At 44.7% G+C, this 27,726-nt stretch overlaps 1 protein-coding gene across 7 annotated transcripts in view; it reads right to left on the bottom strand.

The window, feature by feature from the left end:
- LOC133136965 (focal adhesion kinase 1) overlaps positions 1-27,726 on the bottom strand; it is a 115,597-nt gene that overhangs the window by 12,290 nt on the left and 75,581 nt on the right. Inside the window, exons 15-30 of one of the 7 annotated variants that reach the window (XM_061254865.1) lie at positions 24,976-25,065; positions 22,938-22,955; positions 21,611-21,667; positions 19,151-19,171; positions 18,350-18,412; positions 16,714-16,811; positions 15,832-15,916; positions 14,760-14,860; positions 13,759-13,874; positions 13,385-13,485; positions 12,701-12,790; positions 11,819-12,023; positions 6,583-6,694; positions 3,875-3,961; positions 1,296-1,439; positions 831-962 (exon numbers count right to left, since the gene is read on the bottom strand). In XM_061254865.1, coding sequence (XP_061110849.1) covers positions 831-962; positions 1,296-1,439; positions 3,875-3,961; positions 6,583-6,694; positions 11,819-12,023; positions 12,701-12,790; positions 13,385-13,485; positions 13,759-13,874; positions 14,760-14,860; positions 15,832-15,916; positions 16,714-16,811; positions 18,350-18,412; positions 19,151-19,171; positions 21,611-21,667; positions 22,938-22,955; positions 24,976-25,065 — 1,520 coding nt within the window. The remainder of the gene's footprint in view (positions 1-830; positions 963-1,295; positions 1,440-3,874; positions 3,962-6,582; positions 6,695-11,818; positions 12,024-12,700; positions 12,791-13,384; positions 13,486-13,758; positions 13,875-14,759; positions 14,861-15,831; positions 15,917-16,713; positions 16,812-18,349; positions 18,413-19,150; positions 19,172-21,610; positions 21,668-22,937; positions 22,956-24,975; positions 25,066-27,726) is intronic. The other 6 variants (XM_061254866.1, XM_061254869.1, XM_061254867.1 and 3 more) reach the window with 6 other exon arrangements.

The raw sequence follows: 27,726 nt of genomic DNA, 5'->3' as shown, positions 1-27,726 counted from the left end.
AGGACCTTGAAGCCCAGATTGTCGAGAGGGTTAGATTGTCGGACTGGTTCGCTCTGCAGCTAGACGAGAGCACCGACATCTCCAATCTGGCTATGCTTCTGGTGTACATCACATATGCTCATGGGGGCTTCCACAAAGATTTTCTGTGTTGTAAAGAGTCACCATTAAATACAACTGCTGGGGAAATCTTCCGTGTGTTGGATGAGTATATCAGAGGCCATGGGTTGCTGTGGGATCGTTGTGTTGGGGTATGCACTGACGGGGCTGCAGCTATGACAGGGTGGCACAACGGCGTTGTTACTCGGGTGAAAGCAGTAGCACCTTCGGTCCAGGCAACGCACTGCATAATACACCAAGAGGTGCTTGCCTCAAAGCGTCTATCCCCAGAGCTGCATGAGGTCTTGGATCAAGTGGTCCAATGCGTGAACTACATTAGAGCCCATGCATCTAACTCCAGGAAGTTCAAATCTCTATGTGAAGAGATGGGCGCCGAACACATGCATCTCCTCCTACACGCCGAGGTCCGCTGGCTGTCTCGGGGTAAGGTGGTAAGCCGAGTGTTCGAGTTGAGGCATGAGATCGGGGCATTCTTGGATAGTAAAAAATCTAGTCTGGCTGAGCGTCGGGTAGTTAAGTTAGCTTACCTCTCTGACATTTTGCAGCATGCAAATCATGCAATGCCTACTGGGCCTTGAAACGCCAAAGTCAAATATGACTGGGTCCCAGCACAAAAAAGTTTGAGAAAGGGTGATTTAGAGGGACGGTGGAGGAGAGTGGGATGAAGGGATGGTGTGAAGGCGGTGTCGGGGGGACAGAAGGAGGGACATTACCAAGAAGCGCTCCTCCTGCTCCAGCCAGCGCTGGTCCTCCTCCATCTGCTGCTGCTGCATCATCAGCCGCTCCTCCATCAGGTGAGGAGGCAGGCCCTGACCCAGCCCCCGCAGGTCCAGAGCACCCCCGTCCTGAGAGAGGGGGGGGGGGGGGGGGAGAGACGGGGGAAGAGAGAGAGAGGGGGGGGGGGGGAGGGAGAGAGAGAGAGAGTGGGGGGGGAGGGAGGGAGAGAGAGAGAGAGAGTGGGGGGGGAGGTAGGGAGACAGGGGGTGAGAGAGAGATCCTTATTATTTTGTTTGTTAAAATTCTAATTCTACCGTGCCGTGGGTAGTCATTATGCGTGCACATTTATTTATTTTCCTGTTTTTCTCTTAATGCTTTAAGCGAAAAGCTTGATAAAGCTATGAAACGTACTAAGAGAGAAAGAGCAGGGGTTTTGTGAGAGAGGGCAAGGCGGAGCTCACCTCCATGTTGGGGGACCACATGGGGATGTCCTGCTGCTGCCGGTGGTGGTTCCAGGACTCGTGGGGGTCCAGGACCGAGGCCTGTGCCGGGTACCCCGCGCTGGGCAGGGCCTGCATGCTGTGGGGGCCGGTATACCCAGACACCTGCACACACGGGCGGCATCCCGTCACAGCCCCCTCAGAAACACAGCTCTCTCTCTCCATCTCAGCACCACCTCTCCTCTCTCCTACATCCAGTTTTTATTGGCATAGTGTAATACTTAATGGATACTTAAATATTGGTGGAACATTTTTCATTTAAAATCTCATCTAAAAAATGGCTTTTATGTAGTGTTGAAAATACCTTCAGACTTCATATTTCGCTATCAGTTGGACTCATTGGCCTAGGCTTTGGTACAAATTGTGCTAGCATATGGTAACTTTAGGTTTAAGCACTGGGTTCACAGTGAACCCGTTGACTGAAAGACCCAGGGAACCCATTCAGGTCCAGAGAGATCACAACCAACATCTTAATATTTCTGCCAGATGTTATTACATGACTGCAATTAATGTAAAAAAATTCTGTGAGAAGTTTATTTGTATAATTTCATATACTATGTGCAAGCAGGCATATGCCGTCACGGTGGCTAGGCTATCTGCAAAGTAATATGAAAATAAAATAATATATGGGCAGCCAAATGCAACTATATTCATGGTAACATGATCAGACAAAAACAAACACAACTGATTCCCTTCTACGGTGAAGAGTGATTTTCCCTGAGGCAATGACTACAGAAGTCAATGTACTGTATGTAAGTTCACTCAACTTGAGCTATTAGAGCTGACAGATTAAGTATTTAAGTCAAACAGTATTATTGCCTTTAAAAGAGAGTGTTTCTTTCACGAGACGCTGATGTGTCACTGCACTGCTTATCTTTTTAAATTATGCCTCTGTGGAATTTGTGATATGCGCACGGACTGCGAGGCGTGTGAATTCTTCCCTCCGTCTTCTAAGCCACATTTCATATTATCGTAAGCATTAATTGCGTTTGTTCATTTCATTTACCACCTTATTACAGTGCATGCCGAACATTCCTTTTGCGGCTGGAAAAATGACAGTTGTGGAAGACTGGATCGAAAAAGAAAGATGTTTTAGTCTGTTCTGGCTGCTATTAAGAGTATTCAGTGAAAATTTGCAGGATTTTTGAGATTTTCCAACTGCTTTTGCCTTTCCATTGTGTGTGTATGTGTGTGCGTATCCGTGTTTATCTACAGTGGGCTCCAGAATTATTGATAAATATGCACAAGAAATACTGTAAACTAAAAAAGAATACTGTTATCAAAATTATTATTGTGTTGTAGATTTTTTAATAGATACAATTACCAACAATCTACGCTCAATAACCCAATATGACAAAGTGAAAACATGTTTTTAGAATTAATATAAAAATAAAAAACGTAAACATTCTTTTATATAAGTACCCTAAATTCAGTACTTTGTAGAAGCCCCTTTGGCAGCAACAGTTTTGAGTCAGCTTCTTCAGTAAGTCTCTACAAGCTTTGCACACCTGGATTTGGGCAGTATCCCATTCTTCCTGGCAGATCCTCTCAAGCTCCATCAGATTAGATGGGAAGCGTCTGTGAATTGCCATCTTCAGGTCTCTCCACAGATGTTCTATGGGGTTTAAGTCTGAGCTTTGGCTGGGCCACTCAAGGACAGTCAGAGACTTGTCCTGAAGCCACTCCAGCCTGGTCTTGGCTGTATGGTTCGGATCATTTTCGTGCTAAAAGGTGAACTGAGGTCACGTGCACTCTGGAGCAGGTCTTCTTCAAAGACCTCTTATTTGGCTGCATTCATCCTTCCCTCAATTCTGACCAGTCTCCCTGTCCCTGCTGCTGAGAAGCATAGCATGATGCTGCCACCACCATGCTTCACCGTAGGAATGGTATTAGCCAGGTGATGAGCAGTGCCTGGTGTTTGGCAGACATAGTGCTTCTGCCCAAAGAGTCTCATCAGACCAGAGAATCTTTTTCCTCGAGAATCTTTTTCCTCCTTGGCAAACTCCAAACTCAACAGTGGCTTCCGTCTAGCCACTCTACAATGAAGGTCTGATTAACGGAGTGCTTGGCTTGTTTTTTGTCCTGACATGACAGTGTGAATTGTGGCACCTAATATACACAGGTGTGTGCCTTTCTAAACTATGTCCAATTAATTACATTTGCCATAGGTGGACTCCAATCAAGCTCTAGACACATCTCAAGGACAATTAAAGCAAACAGGATGTACCTGACCACAATTTGGAGAGCAAAGGGTCTTAATACTCATTTATAATGTAAATGAGAGATTTTGGTTTTAGATTTTTGATTTGCAAATAATTCTAAATGCAGGTTTTCACTTTCATGATTATGGGTTACTGAGTGTAGATTTATGGGTAGATTGATTGGCAAAGTGGCATTTAAAATGCAAAAAAAAGTGAGCATAATAATTGCGGACATACATAATGCCTGACGACATTACGAGTATGCTCCTGTCCTTTGTTCCAGTGAGAGTGAATCGAGCTGAACGGGTGCAGGGTAGATTGGGGGCCGTCAGGCGGTACCTGGTAGTGATTGTGCTGGCCCATGTGCTGGGGGCTGGGGTAGAATCCTTCACTGGAGCGAGGGCTGGGGTAGCCTGGCCTGCTGGGCTGTGGTTGATCAGAACAAGGGGTCAAAGGTTAACATGTACATTCCACTGCCGGGTGTGGGGTTCAGCTTTCACAGAACGGAACAAACAATAGCAAGTGTTAAATAAGTGCAAACAACGCTAAAGTGATAGTAGTCTGGGCTACAAAGGAAGTGGGAAGTTAGTTTGGGGGGAAAAAAAAGTCTGAAAAGGAAATGTTGACTTGCTCTGAGTTACTGGTTCGATGGTGTTCAGTGGGCAATGAGAGCGGCAGTTTGGTTAAGCAATGAGACAGGGGTGGATGCGACTGATCCATACACAAAAGACACATTCCCTCCGGCTGAGCTTGAGATCGTGGGGTGAGATGTCTGCTTTGCCAACACTTTGGTTCATTTAGAAAACATATCTTCCATTGCACTGTAGGGGAATCTACCTTAAGCACCCTCTCATAGAAAGCTTCTCGACACCAAACCTCCGGAGGAGCGACAAAACAAAAACAAACACAAAAAAACAGTGAATAAAAGACAGGTGTAAGTGACAAAGCACACAGGAACGACAGCACAGGGGAAGGACAAGACACGTAGAGTTGTGGACCACACAGGCGTACTAACAGCTGGTCAACCCAGAGGGAGCCTCACATCTTTTCTGTGGGATAAATCTCATTCCTCCTTTAGTCCCTGCTAAAGTACATCCACCCTACATCCAAGTACAGCAGATTTGAAGAACCGGACATGGCAGGCTTTCAGAAAAGAGAGGTTAAAGGAGGACAGGAACAAGGAAAGGAGCAGAAGGAAACGGGTAAATGAGAATGAGGGTTCCTCAACAGGAGAAGCGGGACCAGAGACGACACATAAAGACCGAGAGGTGGCCTGTGGTCATGCACGCTCACACACACGTGCACACACACACACACACACACACACACACATCTCGCTGGCACGTTGAAGACCGCACAGGCAGTCCCCCCCTGCAACTCAACTGGGAATCCGTGAAGCAAGCGGACATATAACTGGGTCATCGTCACGGCAACAGGCTGCATTTCTGTTTACAACATGTACAAAACATGCTGTAGTCTGCATGCCTCTAGCACACAGCATATTGGAAAAATAATATAATCACGTCTATAACATGCAGCAAGCCCCATGCATAATATGGAACATGTCAACAGAGGTGCTCTGAGTGCTCGAGTTTAACCCCGTGCAACGACAAACAAACACGAGAGCGTTCATGTGTGTGACACGGTTTTGCTTGTTGCATTTCAGATCTTGATAACTAAGAGTTCCCGGTGATCACGGCACTCATAGTAATTGGTGTGAAATGTGCCTCATATAATGGTGAAAGAAAATCTTTGCTTGGGCAACAGAGGGTGAAGAACTGGCCTATTATTATGTGCAATTAATGCTCCATTATGGGTGAGCTGCATCTTGGGTAATGTAAATGTTATAGTCTAAAGCGGGGGTGTCAAACTCCAGTCCTGGAGGGCTGCAGTGTCTGCTGGTATTTGTGGTTTCCTTTCAATCAGCAGCCAATTAAGGCCTTGAGAACATGGTGTGTGGACTCTTTAGCCAATGAAAGACTTTGAAATGTATCTCTGAAACACACCAAAAACCAGCAGACACTGCGGGACTGGAGTTTGACACCCCTGGTCTAAAGTGACTCACAGTTCACAGAGTGCGACACCCTATCCGGTCTGACACCTGTCTTTGGTGGGGCTGTGGGCAGAGTTGGTCTGTAGCTGCAGTCTGCATGTAAGCGTTGTGTGTGACAGCAGGCCCAGAATAGCTTAGAGCAGCGTGGCAAGTGGCGAGAGTGGTGGAGGTGAGAGAGCAGCAGAGAACAGTCTGGAACCGCCATGGTGAGCAGACACAAAGCAGCCTGGGTGAATAAGGCACACTTACCATTAACACGGTCAACAGTAAGGCACACTTACCATTAACACGGTCAACAGTAAGGCACACTTACCATTAACACTGTCAAAGGTAAGGCACACTTACCGGTAACACTGTCAAAGGTAAGGCACTTTAAGCTCGTGTGCAGCCTGTAACAGCAGCGCAAAAACACGATGCAGAGAATCGTGCAACTGGTGCGTGTGTAACACGTTTGGGTCCATCGCGATTTTGCAGAATAAAAACCAATGCAGTTGGCATAATTTGTTTTTGGAAGGTTTAATTCAGAGTTTGTGAAGGCAGTTAGTGTCTTTGAAAGCAGTTGGAGCAGCTGGCTTTTCCTCCTCAGATATTAGATATTTAACTAAACGCCATTAAGACGGGCAGTCATTTCACCTGGAACGTCAGGTGTGACACAGTTCATGACCTGCTGGCTCTTGAACCAGTTGTCTAGCAGGACACTGGTCCAGACCAAAGGGAAAGCCTATTGAATGGGGTGTTTGTAACAACGCACACAAACGCAGTGTAGTCCTCCGTACGTAACCACTGACCAACCACCATGAGTTGAACAAGGCTGGTATTGTAATAAAGCTGTGGATTCAGAATGATTACAGGTGCACTATGGGCCGTGTAGTTCTTTCAAACAGCGTGTACAGTACCAGAGCAGGCTGCTCTGCTGTGTTGGCTGGAGAAGGCATGCAGGCTGTGGGATACCATGGAAACGATCACGTGACAGGATGGGAGGCGAGGGGCTTACTTTGGGCGGGGCCTCGTCAGAGCCCCCAGAGTCCCAGGACACGGTGACCTGCCGCCTCATCTCCATACGCACGCGCTCTTCCTGCTGGGCCTTCTCCTCCTCCAGTATGGTGCTGCCGTCAGGAAGAAACAACAGAGTAGCCTGAAGTCAGGACCCGGGACCTGCCAAACATTAGCTTCCTTCACCGACCCAAAACACTGCTGCCACATAACTTCTGCGATTTTCTGTAAAGGCTTGAAAAGAAGGTATTTCCCAGGTTTGTTTGGTTTAAGTCAGAACATACTTTTGAGATGGCTGTGGTTCAGACCTGGGTCAAATACCGTATGTACTGAAATTATTATGGATTCAAATACTCGTCTGTGCTTGACTGATCTTGCCTTGAAGCAACCAAGAGTATCAAAAGGTGTGATTTGCACTTTTCAAGTGTGTTTCATCGGTTCCAATACACCAGACAGCTCAGTAAAGCATGGAATAGTATTTGAAAATATTATGTATTTGACCCAGGTCTGATACATTAGACATGGAAAAAGATGCCAATTCTGTGAATCGCGTGAGTCGTTCTTCAGTCCCTTTAGGTTTAACTGTCTGGGAACATGTCCATTCCAGAGCTGCCTGTAATTCTCCGGTCCCCATCTACTCCATCTTCTTTAATGCAGAAATACGACAAAGCATGAAGTTCCCCATGGCCGGCAGCGTGAAGCGCAATCGATTTGGCACCAGGAGGAAAAAGCGAAAAGCGAGGTTGGCGGAGACGCTTGCGTTAGCATTGCGTACGGCGAAGACAGGGTGTGCGCAGTGAGACGTAGCGAACATGGAGGACCTAACAGAAGAAACACCTCATTTGCCACTCCGCTGCCCACACACTCTCAGGACACAGCGGCTATGTCCGGAAGCATCGCTATTCCTGACGCGGCTGACACAAAGAAGCGTCTGAGCGACAAATGTCCGCACGACATTCCCAGCTCCCCCTCCAGAACTCCAGCTGCAACGGCTTACGGAATCAACTCTCAGTATCGCCTTAACGCCACGTCACAAAAAACGTTCATGAAAACCGAGTGAAAGAGTGGAAAACTGCTACAATAGCCAGTCTCCTCAAAGTCATAAGTACTCAATCAAACATACGCAATACAAGACCTCTCCAACAACACAGTCTGCAAGTGCAGCTGCTGGTGCATCAACATCCAAATTCCTTTTCTCCACTCTGAGAAATAAACACCAGGTCCTGTACCATAAGTCACAGTACAAACAAATAAAATAAATCAAACGCTTCCAAAACACATTTCCACCACTGCAAATACAGGCAAATAGCAAGCCATAGGAACAGTGAAACACTTCCACAACCTTAAACACAGGAAAAGACTGAATTAAAACGGCAAACAGCAAAAATAACACTGCAAACTCTCCATTACCTTACAGCAGGAAAAACTCATCTCCTGTGTGGAGAGCTCCCCATGAAAATGTGAGAGAGTAACAGACAGAGAGTGAGGAAGAGAATGTCCAAGTCAGTGTGTGTGTGTGTGTGTGTGTGAGAGAGAGAGAGAGCATGCGTTAAAGGAGAGTGTGTCTGAGAGTGGAAACTGTGTGAGAGTGCATAAGACAGAATGTCTGTGACAGAAAGAGAAAGAGTGCGTAAGATAGTCTGTGTGTGTGAGAGAGAGAGAGAGAGAGAGCATGTGTTAAAGAGTGAGAGAGTGAATAAGCGAATGTGAGAGATTAAGTACATAACAGTGTGTGTGTGTGTGTGTGTGTGTGAGTGAATAAGGGAGTGTGAGAATTTGAGTGCATAACACAGAGTTTGTGTGAGAGAGTGCATAAGGGAGAGTGTGTGAGAGATTGAGTGCATAACAGAGTTTGAGTGTATGTGTGTAAAAGACAGTGTGTGAGAGTGTATAAGAGAGCGTAAGACAGGCAGGCACGGACAGTAGCTGAGCTCGTCTAGAGCCCTGACAGTAGCCCTGACCGTACAGCGCGCAGACAGCCAACAGCGTGACACACAGTAAAAGGAACCCTTTATCAGAGCCAGCGAGGGAGGGGGAGGCAGGTCTACTTCTCACACACACACACACAAACACACACCCTCCACACACACACACTCCACGTGCTGTTACGCTTGGCAGCCGGCCAGCAGATGAAAGCAGCCTGGCGGCTTTAAACAGGGCCGGCCAGTTGATAAAACCATAGGGGCTAAATTAAGGAGGTTGTTTCAGGCCATCTGGTGGCATGTGAACAGGCCTGCGGAGGGGGCAGCAGTCTCGATAAAGACACAAAGATATGGAGCTCTTCCTCATCCCACCCTCCTCTCAAATTAACCCATTAGCCGCTTAACTCTCAGCTTTCAGCTACTTTTCCTTTGTATACATCATCTCATACAGACTTGATTCTTAAGACAGTCTGAGAGTAGTGCAGGAAGGTGACAGTAACGCAAATAACCACGCACAGCAACAGTGCAGAAGAGCATCTCTGAACACAACACGTCAAACCTCTAAGTGGACAGGCTACAGCAGCAGTCTTGATAAGTCTAAAAAAATAAGTACACCTAAAAGTGCTCACTGAGTGTATATGTGGGCATGTGTGGGGGATAATTCTGCTAAACTGTGACTCACAGTTCCCGCCTCAGGTAACCTGCGCGGAGGGGAGGGGTGTACACTCCTATCTCTGCGCTGTATTGGTGCTCATCTTCACCGACACAGACCCTGCCTCAGGGTCACATGACCAGACAACTACTGCTGTCTCACGGACCACACCCAGTTTCATGGGAGGAATTTCCCACATTTGTAGCCTGGATTATGTTGGGGTTGGCGGAGGAGGAGTGGCAGTATTTGGAATTTCCCGCATCGTCAGGGTAAGTGCATAGAGTCTGAGCTAAATATACACAATAAACACAGCAAAGGTGTGAATTACGCTGCAGCCAAGGTTGTGTCTAGAGCTCTCAAAACCGTTTCTTTTTTAAATTTACTTCAGAAAAGCTGCGAGACACAAAGCTGCCTTTGCAACTGTGGTCCACTCAATCATTTCCTAATCATCTCTCTTCTAGACACAGGAGGCTTTACGAGGGCTCCCCTGAAGGACTGTACAGCGTGCCTCTGTTTACAGACTGCAGACTGTAGTGAGGACAGGCGACGCTGTCTCCACCATAATCACAAACAGGGCAAATAACCCGGGGAGGCTGTGTGTGAGCTCACTCCCGGTGGATAAACTTCAGGATATGAAGGCTGTATTTCCTCCAGGGCCCCGGGCTGTGAGAAGCCTGATTCGGCCTCGGTGTGATCAGCCTCCAGCCGGCAGAAGAAGCTGGTGGCCCTACCACTCGTCCTGTGCTGGAATGGGGGGGGCCATGGCCATCCCCCCACCATGGCCATGGCCATTCCCCCACCCCCACCCCCACCCCCACCGTGTGCATTTTGACTGTTGAATTCAAACGCCAACTGCTTGTGTATTCAAATCCGGCGTGTAACCGTCCAATTGTGGCCCAACGGCTGTGAAATGAATGATGAATTCTAAACACCTTTAAAAAAGTATTTAGATGCTACTCCGCATGCTGGAAGTGCTCCCCATAATGCATAAGCTGTGTGGATAAAATGAAGAGTATTTACACGGCTCCTCAAGTGAATCTAATCTCACCGCGCCTATTCACACGCAGGAGTGGTATCTGTACAGAGCCACAGGTACACTCATCTAATCCTGTGCCCATTACCTGGATACACAGTATGAGGAACTGGTATTACAATACAAAACTCAGAGGAATGGAAACAGCCTTCAAACTGGGAAAAACTCTGTGGTGAACTCATAGTAAATGAGTCAGTTGTTGCACACTTAAAATTCTACTTTAACTGCAGAAACCACAGATTTTCAAATGTTAACAGCTAAATTTAGGGCCACACAGAACAGGCATGCTCCTGTCACTGACTGAGCTACAGTCACCAACCTTACTGAGTCTCCAAAAAACATACCACACACATCAAAGTATCAGTGATAACAAAGTGAATCAAAATGATATAAGGAGTGTGTATAAGACAGATTTGTCATGGGAAGCTAACCAACTGAAATCAAGTAACAAGTAACTGTAAAAACATTCTCTAAAAAGTATTGAAAAATGCACATACAAATGATAACCAAATCTAATTCTAAATCACTGCACACAGGAAAACAAACAAAACACACAAACGCACAATTGTATTTCCTACCAGTAGCCGGTCCATTAAAGATCCTAATAGATTTTTATTATTATAGAAATTAAACCTTCAGTCGAAAAGTCTGGAATCCATATCCTTTTATGGCCTTAATTAAATATAAATAGCATAAAAGTTCAAAATATTTACACGGTTACCAAGAACAACAGCCACTACCAGCCTGGAGAGCGTAGCGGAGAGAGGGTGAATTACAGGAAAGCATCAGGAGTCATGACTCATACTCAACAACAGCGCGATAAATCACTTCACTGTTCCTCACACACCGCAGACTCAGAGTGAGAGATCACTACAGCACCGCGCAGACAGGAATATCAGTTCCGCTGCCGCTGGGTTACGATGAGTCTCAATAACTGATCGACGGGGATCTCCCGATCTCAGCTGTCTGCTTTCCGCAACCATGGCAAAGATGAAGTCATTCACATACAGGATGTTCCTCAGACCGGTGGGGTCGTGACTAACTGTAGATGAGGTCATCTCAGCTGTAGGAAAAATAGACTGGAAAAATGCTATGTTTTAACTTGCAAGGAGTTCTGAGGAAGACTGGTCAAAGACGCAACCTGCCTTCACGTCACGACGGCTTGTGGGCGAGGACCTGAACCTGCTCAAAATGGCCGCCAGGATGCTGAATGCATCTGAACATTGTTTAAATTGAAGAGATCCATCTCCGAGGAGGATCTACTCCCTGGTCTCGGCTCTATCCCTGTATCCTCTAACACATACCGTAATTCCAGTCTCTCATTGGGCCAATTTGTGGGTGTAACACAGCACCATCTAATGGAGAAACAGAGGACCCCTCTCCAACAAGTGGCTAATACCTGATTTCACATCTTTCTTGAAGAAAATGAGGACACGCACAATAGAGAGAAGAGTCATTGCTCTTAACAACGAAATTAATAAAATTCATTTCTTTCAATCGGGCCGCGTTGAAAATGCCCCTTCAGCGCTCCGCCCAAATTCACACCCAAAAGTCCCGGGATTTCTGAGCTGTGGATTGGGTAACCACCCCTGGGGCCGGAGGACAGACGGGCGCGGCTGAGGGGCCTCACCTGAGCTGGGTCTTGAGCTCGGTGAAGCGCGGCCTCTTGCTGGGGTCGTAGGCCCAGCACTTGGTCATCAGGCTGTAGAGGGTGGGCGGGCAGTTCTGCGGCATGGCCAGCCGCTCGCCGTTCTCGATCCGGCCGATGACGTCGTTGTTCTTCACGCCCTGGAAGGGCTTCACCCCGTACATGAGGATCTCCCACATGCACACGCCTGTAACGTTAGCGTGTGCTGTGTGAGCATGCACCATGTACCACGCATCATCTCATTCACAATCTGTGCCACCTCACTTATGCCTCAATAGCGCATGACAGTGGTTCTCTGACTGTGGTTTGGGACCCAAATTGGGTGTGTAGGGCATTTGTCTATATCTACTGATACCAAATTCATTTTTATTTTTTTATTTTTTTATTTTTATGATACAAACATTTTCAAAGTGCTTGATAAGAAGCCATCAAAACTAGTAGAACTGTTAACACCAATCATACAATCAACTACTGTGTACCTTTCTATGACACTGGAACTCAAATTAACTTCCTGTCTTAAAACGGCAAAGCTCCCGTATCTTTCCTGACAGATGAAGATAGACAAGAGATACACGTTCCATTGAACAGGCAATAAAAACTGCCAACATAATAACACGCTCGATTTTCTGTCTGCGCTATTCTAGGGGCAGCATTCAGGCGAGTGCATATTCAGCTCAAACAAGCCCATCTTATTCCACAGCTGGGAGCAGCCAGGAGATATCACTGTCAGTTCCAAGTAAAACGATTAACATGACTGTAAAGGAGCGCTCTGTAAAACAAGCAGTCACCATGCTCATTTCGAGAGTGAAGGATCAGTTTCCGGTTAATTCCACAGCGATTCCACAGCGAAATGGCAGAACTCACCGAACATCCACACGTCGCTGGCTGAGGTAAAGCGTCGGAAGTTAATCGATTCTGGGGCCATCCATTTTATGGGCAGTTTGCCTTTGGAAGCTGGGAAAGACAGGATGGCGCAGTGTCAAAGTCCTAACCGTGTGAAAATCACCGACGGGCCAAAACATTACATCACAGACGAAGCGAACAACGTTGATTATCTCTCAAGAATGGCGCACTGCCACACTGTACAAATTGTTCAGGAATGGTTAGAGGAACATGACGAAGAGTTCAAGGTGTTGCTCTAGCCTCCAAGCCTATTTTTGATTTTGTAAAATAGGTTTCATGACATTAAATGTGTACAAGATAAATAACATAAATTGGAGTTTGACAGCCCTTGTGAATCTGATGGTTGTGTGCCATACCTAAAGTAACCAACAGATGGTACAAACAGCTCAGTCAGATCAATGTGTCCAAGTTAAATCAGGTAATTGAACTCTCTTCTTTTCAACTAACGACCAATTTAGGCCAAGGAAACAAGGTGTGTGGACTCTTTAACCAATCAATAAGCAATTAATTAGGTACCGTTGCATTAAAACAGATATGTATAACAAACAGTGCATGTTCACAACCAGTGTATATCACACACATGGAAACAGAACTGTCAAAACAAGAGGAGCAATGGTGCTTCTATGGGTAGATGTAGACGGATACCTTTGTAGTAGGAGCTGTCCTCCATGTATCGCGACAGGCCAAAGTCCCCCAGCTTCACGCAGTCTGTGGTGGACACCAGGACGTTCCTCGCTGCTATGTCCCTGCAGGGAGAAATTACATTTATAATAAGATTTAGGTCATTCAAACACCAAGGCTGATAAAGGCCTCCCTCAGAAACTTTTATTTTTTATTTTTTTAGTAATACCTTACATGATTAATTATATGGCTATGTATCTGCAGAGAACGTCCTAGTTCAATATATATATATTTTTAATACAGTTACCTAAGTCCTTAATTAAACTAGATGTTTTGGTTTCTCAGAGAACCTGGTACCCAGTCTGACCTGACTGCTGTTACGGGTTGGCCTTTCTTACCTGTGTACAAAGCGCTTGCTCTCTAGGTAGGCCAGGGCTGTGCTTAACTGGTAGGCATAAAGGATGAGCGACGCCAGGTCCAGATTGTACTTCCTTACTTGTAAGAACGACCGCAGCTGTGGGAGAAATAGTATCCGTTTGAAGAAACAAATACAGTACAAATCAGCTGAAAAGACATGTTTTAAAGGGGAAGTTCTAGATCACAAGATGTTTTCCTTTCCTTGTGTACTACAGTGCCAGTGCTGATTATGATGTATCATTGTTTGGAATGTTTTTTCTTTTTTTTATATTTACTAAGGCTAAGTGGTTTTAGTCTGAAAAGAAGCTATAAATAAAAAATGTTATTAACGATAAATAGATAATTAAATACATTAAAAAAATGATAGAAATGATAAATAAACACAGTTTAAAGATACCAACAAATGAGAGTATTGCTATTCTGCAAAGGAAGGACTTATTTTGTTCAAAAATTAAATAAACAGTACTACCACCAGGTGTCACTTGTTCCCACAGTGTATGAAATCAGCATTCCCCTGATTTAAAACTAGCGGCTACAGCAGATAGACACATTTCCACTCCTTCTGCCCTCTTTTATTCAAAACTTTTACTAATGTCCAAAACTTGGTCTGTAATAACTGATTCATCCATTAATAATTCACTAATCAATTAATTTCACAAGTTAGCAAATGGATTAAAGTTCATTCCAATTTAGTTGTATCTTCAGTGGGTTTTTTATTTTATTTTAAACATTTACGGTAAAGTAAGATTAATTTAAAGGAAGACCTTTTTGCAATACATACAGAGTAAAAAATATGTATCCTTAATAGTAAATAGTTTCAAACCACGGACATGGACATTTGTATCTAGTTTCTACGTTTAACAAAGAAATAGGTAACCATCTATGAAAAGTAAAGCATCCATAACAGTAAAGTGTTCATAGGGGACTCTGAATAAAAGGCGGAAGCCACTGCAAACAAACTGTGACCCCGGTGGTGGCTCACCTCCCCGAGTGTGCAGAGCTCCATAATGATCCACACGGGGTTCTCTGTGATCACGCCGATCAGCTTGACAATGTGGGGGTGGTCAAACTGCCGCATGGTCACTGCAAGGCAAGGGCAGGCTGTCAGTACCCCACCAGGGTTTACACCACAAGCACCTGGCTCTATTGCAGGTTTACAGCTTCATAATCATCCCCTGATTCAACGGGCTAAAACAATGTCCTCTCACTCTCCACCCAAGCTGTGGTGTGGTGAGTTTGGGTGCAAAATGGCTGCCGTGCATCACCCAGGTGGGTGGTGGGTGAGGCCAGTTTCCCCCTCATCACTTTAAAAGTGCTTTGAGTGTGAGAAATGCGCTATATAAATACAACGATATACAGTATATATCCAACTATCGATCCATACGTCCATCTATCTCATGAATGTTATTCCAGGGCTTCTTGATCGATAGGCTTAACAGCAGATTCTTTTTAAAAACAGGGCTGTGTGCTCAAGTTCAGTGTACATGATTCGGGAAGTCTGGTTGTCTCGCCCTGCTTTGAATTACATTCAACATGTGCACTGCGTTCCACAACTGTGCGTCTGATGCTGCAGTTCTAACACACGATACACAAAGTTCTGCTGGGTAACTAGGACTTCTGGAGAGGAGGAGTTCCTGTGTGCATTTCCTCAGGAGTGGAAGCGGAGCCAGTCTGTGTGAGAGAAAGCGAACGTGTGTGTCTGCGCGTGTGTGTGTCCTCACTGTTTCCATTGTACAGAACAACCTCCACACATTACTCCAGCTGAATAAGTACACATGTCTGACAGCTGGGCCCACCTCAAGGAAGAGGGGTCTCTGATGATACTGCAGAGGACATTGAGTTCTACTTCACCTTCAAAAGTACTTTATGCATTTTGTGAGGGAAAACTCTTTGTGTGCTGCTGATGCTAGGAGAGCCTCAGTTCGAGAGTGTACAGCTGAGCAGCGTGCTAACTCTCTCTCTTTGCTAATTTGGCACTGCTAGGATGGACACGTCTATCATCCGCACCACTCTGCGTTGAGTGCCCAACCCACCCAGGCGTAATTACAACTCACAGGCTTCCTGCAGGAACTTTTCTCGAACGCTGTCGGAGGTGCAGTTCTTACACGTCTTGATTGCCACAGAGAGAGAGGGGTTTTCCTGCGGACAGAGACGTGCCGGTCAGACCTCTGAATAATAGGTGTTCTGCAATGTTTAACCCGGTAGTGATTGTATGGGCGGCCTGTAGCGTAGTGGTTAAGGTACATGACTGGGACATGCAAGGTCGGGGGTTCGATCCCCGGGGTAGCCTTGCTGAAGGGCACAGTCGGCCCTTGAGCAAGGACTTAACCCTACATTGCTCCAGGGGAGGATCGTCTCCTGCTTAGTCTAATCAACTGTACGTCGCTCTGGATAAGAGCGTCTGCAAAATGCCATTCATGTAATGCAATGTGTTCCATCAGCATTAGAAAGTTCAGTTAATAACATTCTAATCACATATTTGCGATCGCACATGGCCTGTTTGATTATTAGGCTTGGAAAGTACAGCAGGCTCATGGAGAGGTTAGGAGACCAGACTTAAGCTGACTTGAGTTCCACTCCCCAGGGGTGCATTTCGTGTTCAACGTAAGCATCTGCTAAACAAATGATCCCAGTAAAAAGATCTAAGAATTGAAAATCTACAACCAAGCAGAAGTGGAGGATATGAAATAACATTGCCTTATCCTTAAATGCCTTGCAATAACATATCATACTGAACAAAGGGATGTCTTGTCAGAAGGCATGCAGACAAAATCTGACTGATCAATGTGTTTTTGTGAGCTCCTAATCCTTTCCCTTTGATATATTGGCACTGCGAGAAGTAGCCTATGGCACACAACAGTGTTACAGATTACCTGGATTAGGGGGTTTCTATTTTTAATGTTGGTACTTTCATCTTAAAACTGAATGGTACATACCGGGCTCATGTATACCCCCTGGTGGACGTCCCCAAACTGCCCCTCTCCGATGCAGCGGCCCAGCTCGATCCGATCCCGCTGGATCTCGTAATCTCGGGCTGGGGGGACAGATGGAGAAGCATTAGCCGCTAACGCCCTGACAGAGGGCACGGAGTAGCACAGAGTTAATGAAACCTTTTCTGCATGATGTTTAGTAATGAGAGCCGCTATCACCTATGGACTAGATTAAAAGCTCCTAATGTGTCCCACGACCTCAAGATGACATGTCAAACCAATGCAAGCTGCAGGTGGGCAATGTTGGCTTCAGAAAGTATTCAGACACCTTCACGTTTTTGCACAAAATATGTTTTTACTTTGTCGTTATGAGTTTTATCCATTACAATTAAAAGTGAAGGGGTCTGAATACTTTCTGAAGCCACTGTATGTACAGCAAATTAATATCTTTTTGCTCTTTTTATAAAATGTATTAAAAAAATCTGGTCAGTAAACTCAAACAGGGCTAAATCAGATCAGTCTCCTGATAGATTTATATTTTTGTTGCTAGTGTTTTTTTTTTTTAAAGACATTTCCCAAACTTCAAATGCACATGCAGATCAACTTTACCATATTTGGTGTGGCGCATTTTAAACAGCGAATGTAATTTCTCCTGATTTATGCAGAGAAAAGTAAACAGTTGTTCTTTCAGGGTTTCAAAAGCACTGCAATTTTTCCATGCATCACCCTGCCAGGCATGCACAGGACACCAGGGGCCAGATTTACTGAAGGATTGTGACTCCTTTTCAGTAGATATTATTTTCTGCTATAAGGTTGCAATATCTACGTGAGATTTACTAAACAGGCACAATGGGTCAAATAAATATGTTCTGTTCATGCATATGTTCATGCAGAGCGAAGGCATAAAACAGGGTGAACATTATTTAAATTAGGCAAGTTAAGTATTCCGTCTGATTTACAATCAGGATTTAATTTGGTTTCACACCTGTTTCTAATCTCTCTTCTAATGTATTTCCAGACATAATACGAAATCATCTTCGGAAGCACGCAATACTTCTATTGAAGTCAGCAAGCAGTTAGTATTAAAACGCAGTTGTGAATTTAAACAACTGTTCTGCATATGTTTGACAACCCCCACAATGTTTTGCAGGGATTTTTCCACCTGCTGTTAATATTCTTTCCTTAGTTGGACCACCACCTACGTCCATTTCCCTAGTAAAGTTATTTTTTGCAGGCTGCCGAACATCATGCTATCTTTTCTTGACATCTATAGGCTGTTTATTTTTTATACCTGTAAGATTTAATTTTGTATGCGATTTCCTATTCTGTAATATGGCGTGAAGCAGCTACACCCCATTGACCATATTTATCTATATTTCCTCTTGTGGTAGCTCCATACCCACTTCTGAGCACCATGTGTAAGCATGCCATATTTCTTTCGTTTCGTTTTCGTTTTATGGGTGTTTCCTACCGCAAAATTGTGAATGAGGGCGTTTCATTTATTATTATTTATGTGTCCGCCGTTAATGTGTCGGTATCTGCGATAGAACGAATGTCTTTGCGTTGTGACAGCCTTCTTAGTAAATCTGGCCCCCGGTATGGAAGTGTGTCTGCTGAGCGGAGGAATGCTAACATGGCTCACAGTGGACCAATGAAAAGCTCTCCTCTTCAAACTCCCTCTGCGAGCCGCGCTCACAGCTATGGTCTTTAAATCGAAAGGAGTCACATCACACTCGTTAGTCTTCTTCACAGTGGTGGCGGGTTCGCTAGCACACACTATAAACTTCACGTATAAATACACTTCAATCAGCGGATTTATTCCCGGCCTTGTTTACTCAACCATCTATGCAATGGCCTGGATCCCATCACAATTTTACTTGGCTTAAAAATAAATTCAATTTCTTCTTTTATAAATAGAAATATAATTATTTGTCATCAGTATTATTTAAATAATTTTGCTGAACTCATAGACCAGGGATGCTCAAATCTGTTCCCTCAAAGCCAGTAGTACTGCTTCCTATTCTAGTTAATGGATTGGCCAGAGACTTAACTCAGCTGGAGTCTGAGGTTTAAATCAGTCCTGATTAGAGAGGAAGAATGAAAAATAGCTGTACCACTGGTCTTGAGGGTCAGGTTTGAGTATCCCTGCCATAGACCGTTTGTGAAGAAGAACATTTTCATTCCATTTTTTAATAGTTAAGGGCAAAGTTTGATTGACTTCAGCCCAATGCATTACCAGTCAATTCAAATTTAAAGAGCAACTCTTAGCAAGTGGAAAACCATATTCTGAAAAATCACACACACACCCACACAAATATGAAGTGTAACAAGCAGATGAAAGGATATACAGAATAAACATAACGGACTATCACACACCCACACAATGACAAGCAATGAGCAAACCAATGGACTGAAAGACAAGAAGAGAGAGAAACTGAATTACCTTCATCTAATCCATAGCTTTCTGTAGCGCAGTTAAAAGTAGAGAGAGACCAAAAAAGCTGTCTTTTAAAACACATCAGATCTGAATACACAGACAGTGTGACTGATGGCAGGGAACAGGGGAGTTTCGCAGAGGGAATGAGCCATCGGTGAGAAAAATTTACCACATAAGCACAAGTCCATCCTTCCCTTTCAGAAACAAGTGAGGTGGCCAGAACTAGTTCATCTAGTGCTGTGTGGCTATCATTCGATATACACATATACACATACTGGGCCTCATTTATCAAAGTGTGTCGAACAGGTGCCGAAAATGCATTTAAACAAACAATGTGGGATTTATTAAAGTGTTCGTACGTCAGTTTGTTAGCAGAGTCCGAACGGATTTCACAAGTTCTCTAAACTATTAGTACTGTGTTTGTGGTAAAGCTGGTTTTGTGCTTTTATTTTTCAGATATTATTTTGAGTGCCAAAATTATTTTAATAAATAAGCCAATTCAATACATATAATTCCAGGGGGATTCCAGATAGTGATATATATCTCTTAAAATTTGGCCAATGCATTCCTCCAGTGTACACAACTAGGCCAAACTCTGACCTTCCCCTGTGGCTTAATTTGTGTACGAGTTTTCATTTTTGGCTAATGTCAAACCATTTTCGTTTTACCTGTTCCATAATGTGTGGAACTTGAGGCAGAGCTAGGCTATATCTTGCCAGCCTTCAGTCTTCCCCAGCTCTGACAATCCACTGCTTACTCGACAGAATAAAATATGTTTTTGGCTTGTACTTCCATTAACAGAATTTAAATCTCTGCTTCAGAGAAGATTTTTTCTTTTGCCTTTTTTCAGCTATCTCTTTAAATAGCCTGCAATGATGGATAGCTTATATGGCATTTTAGGGTCATCAATTTATGCTAATTACAAATTATGTAACATGCTTTCGATTAATGCTTTTGGTATTTATCCACATACACACGTGGATACGCGTGTTTGATAAATCCGGAGGAATTTGTTTCTGATTGCACATAAATCTACACAAGGATTTAGGATACTGATAAATGAGGCCTTGCTTTGGCTAGGTATGTGCACAAGTTTGTATCTCTGAATGTGTAGATACATAAGAGTGCATTGCTGATAGTATGTGTGTGCTAAACTCGAGGTAGGTTTATGTGAGGTTGTGTACACGGAGTGTGGAAGTGAATGCATGTGTGTGTAGACCGTAAACTAAAAAAAGGACTAGTTCCGTCTGACAGAGGTTCCCATTCATAGTCATGCACACAGTCAGCTGGTCTGGACCAATACCCCCATGACTGTCTCCCATAGGACCTCTGTCTTCATGACTTCCTCAGATTACTGCTGGATTACAGCTGTTTGTTTGCACTAGTGTGAAATATTTGGAACAAATTCTACATCTGCACTACGGCCACCTCAGAAGAATGGAACATTACAGCCAATGAGAGGTAAGCATATCACAGGGATTAGAATGCAGAATGACAATACATTACAAGCATGTAAAAAAGCAGAGCATGGTGTAGTGTAACAAAAGACAAACAACTGTAGCTACAGTTATTGTAAATGTACATAACACACTCCCAAAGAGTAACATTTCCATAATTGACTTGCTGGCAGTTTAGGAGTAAATATAAAAAGATCGGCAGTGTCTGCAGGAGCAAATAAAACTAGCGGGAGACAGTTTCTAAAAGGAAAAAAAAAAAAACACAAAAGTAGGTTAAGGGTTGGCACTCGAGCCAAGTTACGAGAAAGTTGGATGGAGGAAGACCATCTGGTCTCAGAAAAATCCGGCCTGCAAACTACTTCTGCAGAATGTGTGTGTGTGTGTTTGTGTGTGTGTGTGTGTGTGTGCATGTATGCATGTGCTACCCAACATCACCACTCCTCTTCCTGACCTGGCATGCGGTACTCACTGGAAGGCATGGTGGAGTGTGTGTGTGTGTCTCTGTGTGTGTGTGTGTCTGACCTGGCGAGTTGTACTCACTGGAAGGCATGGTGTAGTGTGTGTGTGTGTGTGTGTGTGTGTGTGTGTGTGTGTGTGAGTGAGTGTGCATGCGTGCGTGTGTGTCTGACCTGGCGAGTTGTACTCACTGGAAGGCATGGTGTAGTGTGTGTGTGTGTGTGTGTGTGTGTGAGTGTGCGTGTGTGTCTGACCTGGCGAGTTGTACTCACTGGAAGGCATGGTGTAGTGTGTGTGTGTGTGTGTGTGTGTGTGTGTGTGAGTGTGCATGCGTGCGTGTGTGTCTGACCCGGCGAGTTGTACTCACTGGAAGGCATGGTGTAGTGTGTGTGTGTGTGTGTGTGTGTGTGAGTGTGCATGCGTGCGTGTGTGTCTGACCCGGCGAGTTGTACTCACTGGAAGGCATGGTGTAGTGTGTGTGTGTGTGTGTGTGTGTGTGTGTGTGTGAGTGTGCATGCGTGCGTGTGTGTCTGACCTGGCGAGTTGTACTCACTGGAAGGCATGGTGTAGGTGTCCTCCTCGTCTATGATTTCCGCATAGTCGTCGGTCTCTGTGAAAACACAACAGGTTTGGTGAGCGCCCGGAGAGTCTGGCATGAGCCGCGGCCGCTGAGCCTCTCCGCTCGCGCGCACAGGGTCAGAGCAGACGGAACGTACCCTTCCACGCAACAAACTCAACCCAGCTGAAAATAAGTGTGAGTCAGACGCTGCTCTCTTAGGCAAACAACCGCTGGAGAGGGGCGGTCTGAGAGACGCGGTCTGAGAGACGCGCGTGAAACAGATGCGCGCTGGGCCCTCCCTCCCGCCCCCGCGCACTGTTACGGGCCTGGCTGGCCAATCGGTGCGAGGCGGCCTCTTTGTGGCGTTTCGGGGGGGGGGGGGGGAGAGGGGGGGGCGAGTAGAGTGCGAGTGAGCCAGAGATGTGGAGAGGAAGGATGGAGCTTTTTTTCCGCTCTCTCTCTCTCTCCCTCATCTCCAGGAAAACAGATTAAGTCATCAGTTAACTCAGAGGCACCGTGTCTGCTCCCAGCTGCTTTTTGGGAAAGGGGTAGAAAACGAACAGTGGCCGCAGTCAGGTCGCTGAGGACCTTCCAATGCTTTTTCTGGCTGGAGAGACTGCTTTAAGAGTGCACTGAAGGAGATAAGCGAATATCAGCCTGGCGGGAGACCCAGAATGTGTGAGAATCATTTAACTGCACTCAGGGCATAGGTCTGAGAAACGGAAACTGACCAATGCATATTAATTATCGCATATTTGTTGCAAGAGACACTGGAGACCTGCAGGCATATAAGCCTCAAGTTATGCATAATCAATATAATGCATCAATCTTAAAGAAGCATTTATTTATTTATTTTGATGATTCTGTGCAAAAGTAGAATATATTTTTTTACATAGACTTTAATCAGTGGAGTCTATTCGAGGGATATTATCAGCTTCAGTGTGTGGTGTGAAGTAAAGAATTTGATTCAGAAACTGAAGCTGATTTTTGGTTTCTTTGGCATCGGTTGTTTGCCTGAGAAAGACTCCAAGTCGAAAAACCACTGCTGCTTGCCTGACTCTTCCCAAAATACAGCAGTTCTGACTTGTTGTTTTTGTGTAAAAAGTGCTAACTCTTACTCTTGTAAACTAGCCAGCACAAAACATTAGTGGATTCTAACAGCAAGCAAAATTCATGGACTGTAAATACGCACGTAAAACCCTAAAAAGGATCGATTCTGCATTAAGCAACCACACCAATCGAAAAAGACACCACAGAATGTTCCGGAGTGTTAATAGCAGGTGCTGAAGGGTGAAATGGAATTTGAAAAGCAGAACTTTACCGTCCCCACTAATTTCCTCTGCAGATCCAGGTTGCATGCAGAGAGGAGGGCAGAAAAGGAAGAGGAAGATGGAGAGAGAGAAAAAAAAGAAGTTACCATATGAGAATCGTATCATTTCCCATGAACGTAATGGTCACAATGACCCCCCTGACCTCCGGCTGAACAAGGGGTTTTCCTGGACATTTCCTAAACAAGCCCTTTTTTGGTATTAAAAAAAAACTCCTAAAACATCAGAATGTATTAAACATGCTTCCACAATGAAACTGCTATGAATGGAATGCCATCAGCCTGATTGAATTTGAATGTGCACTGTGCACACTCCTGCCAGCGGGGCTCAGAGGGGTCATTTCAGTTTATGGCATGTTGGAAGTTAAGAGAAAGACAGACTAGGATGCAATACATCATCAGCTCTGAGGAAAGAGTCACCTGACCATGAAAAGAGGCTGCTAGTTGATGATGTCACTGCCTAACTCAGTTTTGAAAGGTTTTATTTTACTAAAGCAAAATTAGAAAAATGAAAAAACAGTAAGATGAATGTTTTTCTTTTTTTAAGTACACTTTTGCATGCTTCACAACCTGCTGAACATTCACTGAATCAACCAACTATAATAATAATCAAGAGAACAGCATTGAGCTAATATTATTTGAATTATGAATTCAGAAGATGTCAAACAGTACCTTTTAAACATAAAAACAAACTAAGCACAAACATTTTTAGGGTTCTGAAATGGACTAATCTCTGTCAAACAGAGAGCTGAAATGTGCAAGCAGACATGCTTTGGCATTAGACCTGTAATCATGAAAAGAATAATAAAAAATATAGATTCTTCATGTCTATCATAGCATCATTACATAGTGATTTTTGTGTCAGCAATAGCAGCATGACTGCAACATTACTAAAGAGAGAACGGATGTGGCCTATTTGTGGAATGACAAACAGCACTGCTACAGTGGCTCTGGCCTGTATACTGAAGGAGCTTGGCTGCTAAACAAGACATTTCTCTTTCCCTGAAGAACGAGCTTTATTGATTTGCGCCACTGGCTTAAATAACATTAACAGTCAGGTTAAGTGCCTATTCTGGGCAAAAGAGGTCTAATTTAATTGTCGCTATCTTGTTACGCTATTTCTGTTTCATTTGGTTTGAGTCAGGAAACGACAGCCCCGGACGGTGCAAGCCGGAACCTTCTCCAGGTGCCCGACACCCCTGTGCCCCTTAACCAAAAAACCCAGGTGAGTTTGAGGCGTTAGTATTAGCTGTCCCAGCTAAATCCCTCATGCTTCTGCAATATGGAGCGTTCAGGGGGGTGAAGGTACGCCAACGTGGCTAAATAAAAATAGCTGAATGAATAAATACATACAAAAACACAGCACACCACTTCTTCAGAACAGTGCAATAAAAGGTTACAGCCTCGTGTCAGTTTGCACTTGAGAACAGGCCTGCAGCCATGCGCTGTGAAACTGCAAACCGAGCTGTGGTTATAGACCCCGGTTATCACCCGGCCAGGAGTGGAACCAGAGACGGGGAAGCACTCAACCCCCATGTTACCCCTCACAGAGGAACAGAGCCACTCAACCCCCACTTTATCCCTCACAGGGGAACAGAACCACTCATGCCTTCATGAGGACACAGCACTCAAAGTTTGGGAGGGAACCATTTCCATTGGCAAACACAATGAGAGAGGAACACTCGTTTACATTAGTGAGTATTAGTCGGTCATTTAAAAGTGTCCCTAAAGGACAGTTTACACAGAGGAAACCTGTGCATGAGGGTCAGAAACAGGGGGACAGGCCAGGGTCAGGTTTGGGTCTGGTTTTGGTCAGGCCGGGGTCAGGTTTGGGTCAGGTTTGGGTCAGGTTTGGGTCAGGCCGGGGTCAGGCCGAGGTCAGGTTTGGGTCAGGTTTGGGTCAGACCGAGGTCAGGTTTGGGTCAGGCCGGGGTCAGGCCGGGGTCAGGTTTGGGTCAGGCCGGGGTCAGGTTTGGGTCAGGCCGGGGTCAGGCCGTGTTAGTGGGACACACTGCAGGCTGACTGGCGGTACCCGTGGGTGGAGAATCATGGGAACAGAAGACGAAAGGGAGGAGAAAGCGCCGTGCTTTGGCCGCTTTGGGCGGAGTCTGAGTCACAGAATCTTCACATGGAGAGAAACACAGACAGAGAGAGGAACATCACAAATTATAAATCAAAATGGAAAACAAATGGAAGATGCAGAGAAAACATCATCAAAATGTACAAAGACGGAAAAACCCTAAGCACGGTTTTGAATGTACGGCAAACATACCACAGCAGTCTGACAACATGCCATTTGTATTTAAAGACGTGTTAACGCAGAGACTTCCGGGAAACTAACACAGAATAGGCATGAGTTTGGATGCCCTGGTTCAATCCAGCTGCCCCTCTGCTAACCCACAGACACAGTGTCTAAGGCCGAGCATGTAGCAGTCAGAGACTCTCCTGGCGACAGTCCCTCCTCACCGCGGTAAACAGCTCAAACCCCACTAGAAAACATGGACTTATGGGGTTCTGTTCTCATTAACTGTGCTCTGATACAGATGCTGCTGTAGAGACAATAGACTACAGAATACTCCTACTCTGCAAACCCACACATATGAACTAATGTTACTGGACTACTGCCAGCGCTTTCCCTCAATACTATGTTCTATGAAGGTCAAGTGGAATTTATGACCCCTCCAGAGTAATACAGCTCATGTGTGTGCTGGTCTCCATGTAAACATCACATGAATGATTGACTACTGCTGGTAAATGCACCAAAGCACGCACGCACACCCATGAGCTCACACACACACAAGCTCGCTGACATACACAGACATGCACACACAAGCTCACACACACACAAGCTCACACACAGACGCACGCAGACACACACACACACACCACACACGCATGAGCTCCCACACATACAAGCTCACACAGACACACGCATGCATCCTCGCACACACACACACACACACACACACAAGCTCACACACAAACACACACACACGCACGCACTCATGCACAAACAGAAATGCATACACACAAGGGTGAACTAGTAAAACCTCTTGTCTTGAGGAATAAATCAAATATTGATTAACTTCACATTAAAAGGGGTATTTAAGCACTGACTATCATGGAGAATTTCAAAGAACACCAGCGGCTCGACTGGCAGTTTACATTTCAGTCATAATTTAAAACGCATTGCTACACGAGCTTTTAAATTTGTTTTCAAGGAAATGAAATTTTCGAGTTATTGAAAATGTATCCAAGGGAAAGCACTTACCAAGCGCTCACCGAATCAATAGCCATTCCATTACATCTGTTTTATAAACAGCCAATACGAACAACCCCTTTCCCAAACACAGGCGCATATTAATGCAATGCATCACTCTAAGTGGTAACCTTACAGGAACAGCTAATAAAAATGAAAATAAAATACAGTACATAAGTTTTCTGCTTGAGCCATCAACTATTGAGAAAATCTGACTGTGGATTACATTCAGTGTCACTTATACAGTTTCACAGCGAGGCCTGTATTTCGACAGTGCACGGATGGTGCAGTGGGTAGCACCGCCGCCTCACAGCAAGGAGGTCCTGGGTTCGAATCCGTTAGGCTGATTGGAGAGTCTAAATTGCCCATAGGCATGAGTGGGTGAGTGAATGGTGTGTGTGCCCTGCGGTGGACTGGCGACCTGTCCAGGGTGTATTCCTGCCTTTCGCCCAATGTATGCTGGGATAGACTCCAGCCCCCCTGTGACCCTGTTCAGGATAAGCGGGTTAGGATAATGAATGAATGAATGAATACCCTCAAATTAAAGCAGGCAATAGGGTTGGGCGATCGCCTCTGTGTTTATATATCGGCCGAATATGGCTCTCAGGGATCAATGATCTTTATCAAAAAATATTTATCTCTGTTGGGTGGGGGGTACGCCATATGGTTCGTTATTTAACCAGGGACAAGCCCCTTTAAGCACCAGTGGCTGCACCACTGCAAATTCAACCATGTAAAATCCCGGGTTGCGTCAATGCGAGGTTCATGAAAAATAATACTTCTTCCACTCCAGTTACTGTGTGAAAAAAAACTGTGAAAAATGTTTTCACGTATTATCACCAACGTTATAAGGCCAAACTCAAAATACACGTAGGCTATAAATGTACTTCATTTGTTCCATTTTGAATAAGAAAACAAGAAAAACTGTTGTCTTTCTCACTTAACAGCAATGTGGAGGTATTACTTTCTAGCGTTCCATTCTTCTTTTTTACCGCACCTGCACTAAACACTTTGGATGTGCGCCTGTCTCTGTTATATTACCTTTATAAACACATAGGCTACAAACGTAGGCTATAAAAAGAAGTTAAGCGTGTAAGAAATAGGCCGATTATTATATTAGCTTACAAACAAAACGTGCTCGTGACAAAACCCCTAATGACATTGTCATTCGGTTACTGAAATACCGTAGCTTCAGTTACCATATACGCCTAGGAGATGCTGGGTGCATTATAGAAACGTCTAACATTACTCAGATAATAAACGTCTTAGTCACAATGTCTTTTACCATGTAAAATTAAATAAGATGAGGAAACAGAAGCGAAGCAATAATAGTGTTATATCCGAATTTGCATCATTGCAGAAAAAATTATTCAGAAAAAAAAGCAAAGAAAATAACAATCGGATCGCCAATCCCTTTTAACCATTGTGCATCTGCACATCCCTTTCTGGCAGTCCACACTATGCACATCCATAATGTAATGAACCTTGTAGGAAATACAGGCCTTTAAAACTGTGTCACTGTCC

This window comes from Conger conger, chromosome 9, assembly GCF_963514075.1.
Source record: "Conger conger chromosome 9, fConCon1.1, whole genome shotgun sequence".
Taxonomy (NCBI): Eukaryota; Metazoa; Chordata; class Actinopteri; order Anguilliformes; family Congridae; genus Conger; species Conger conger.
This window is presented reverse-complemented; position numbering and strand designations above follow the sequence as displayed.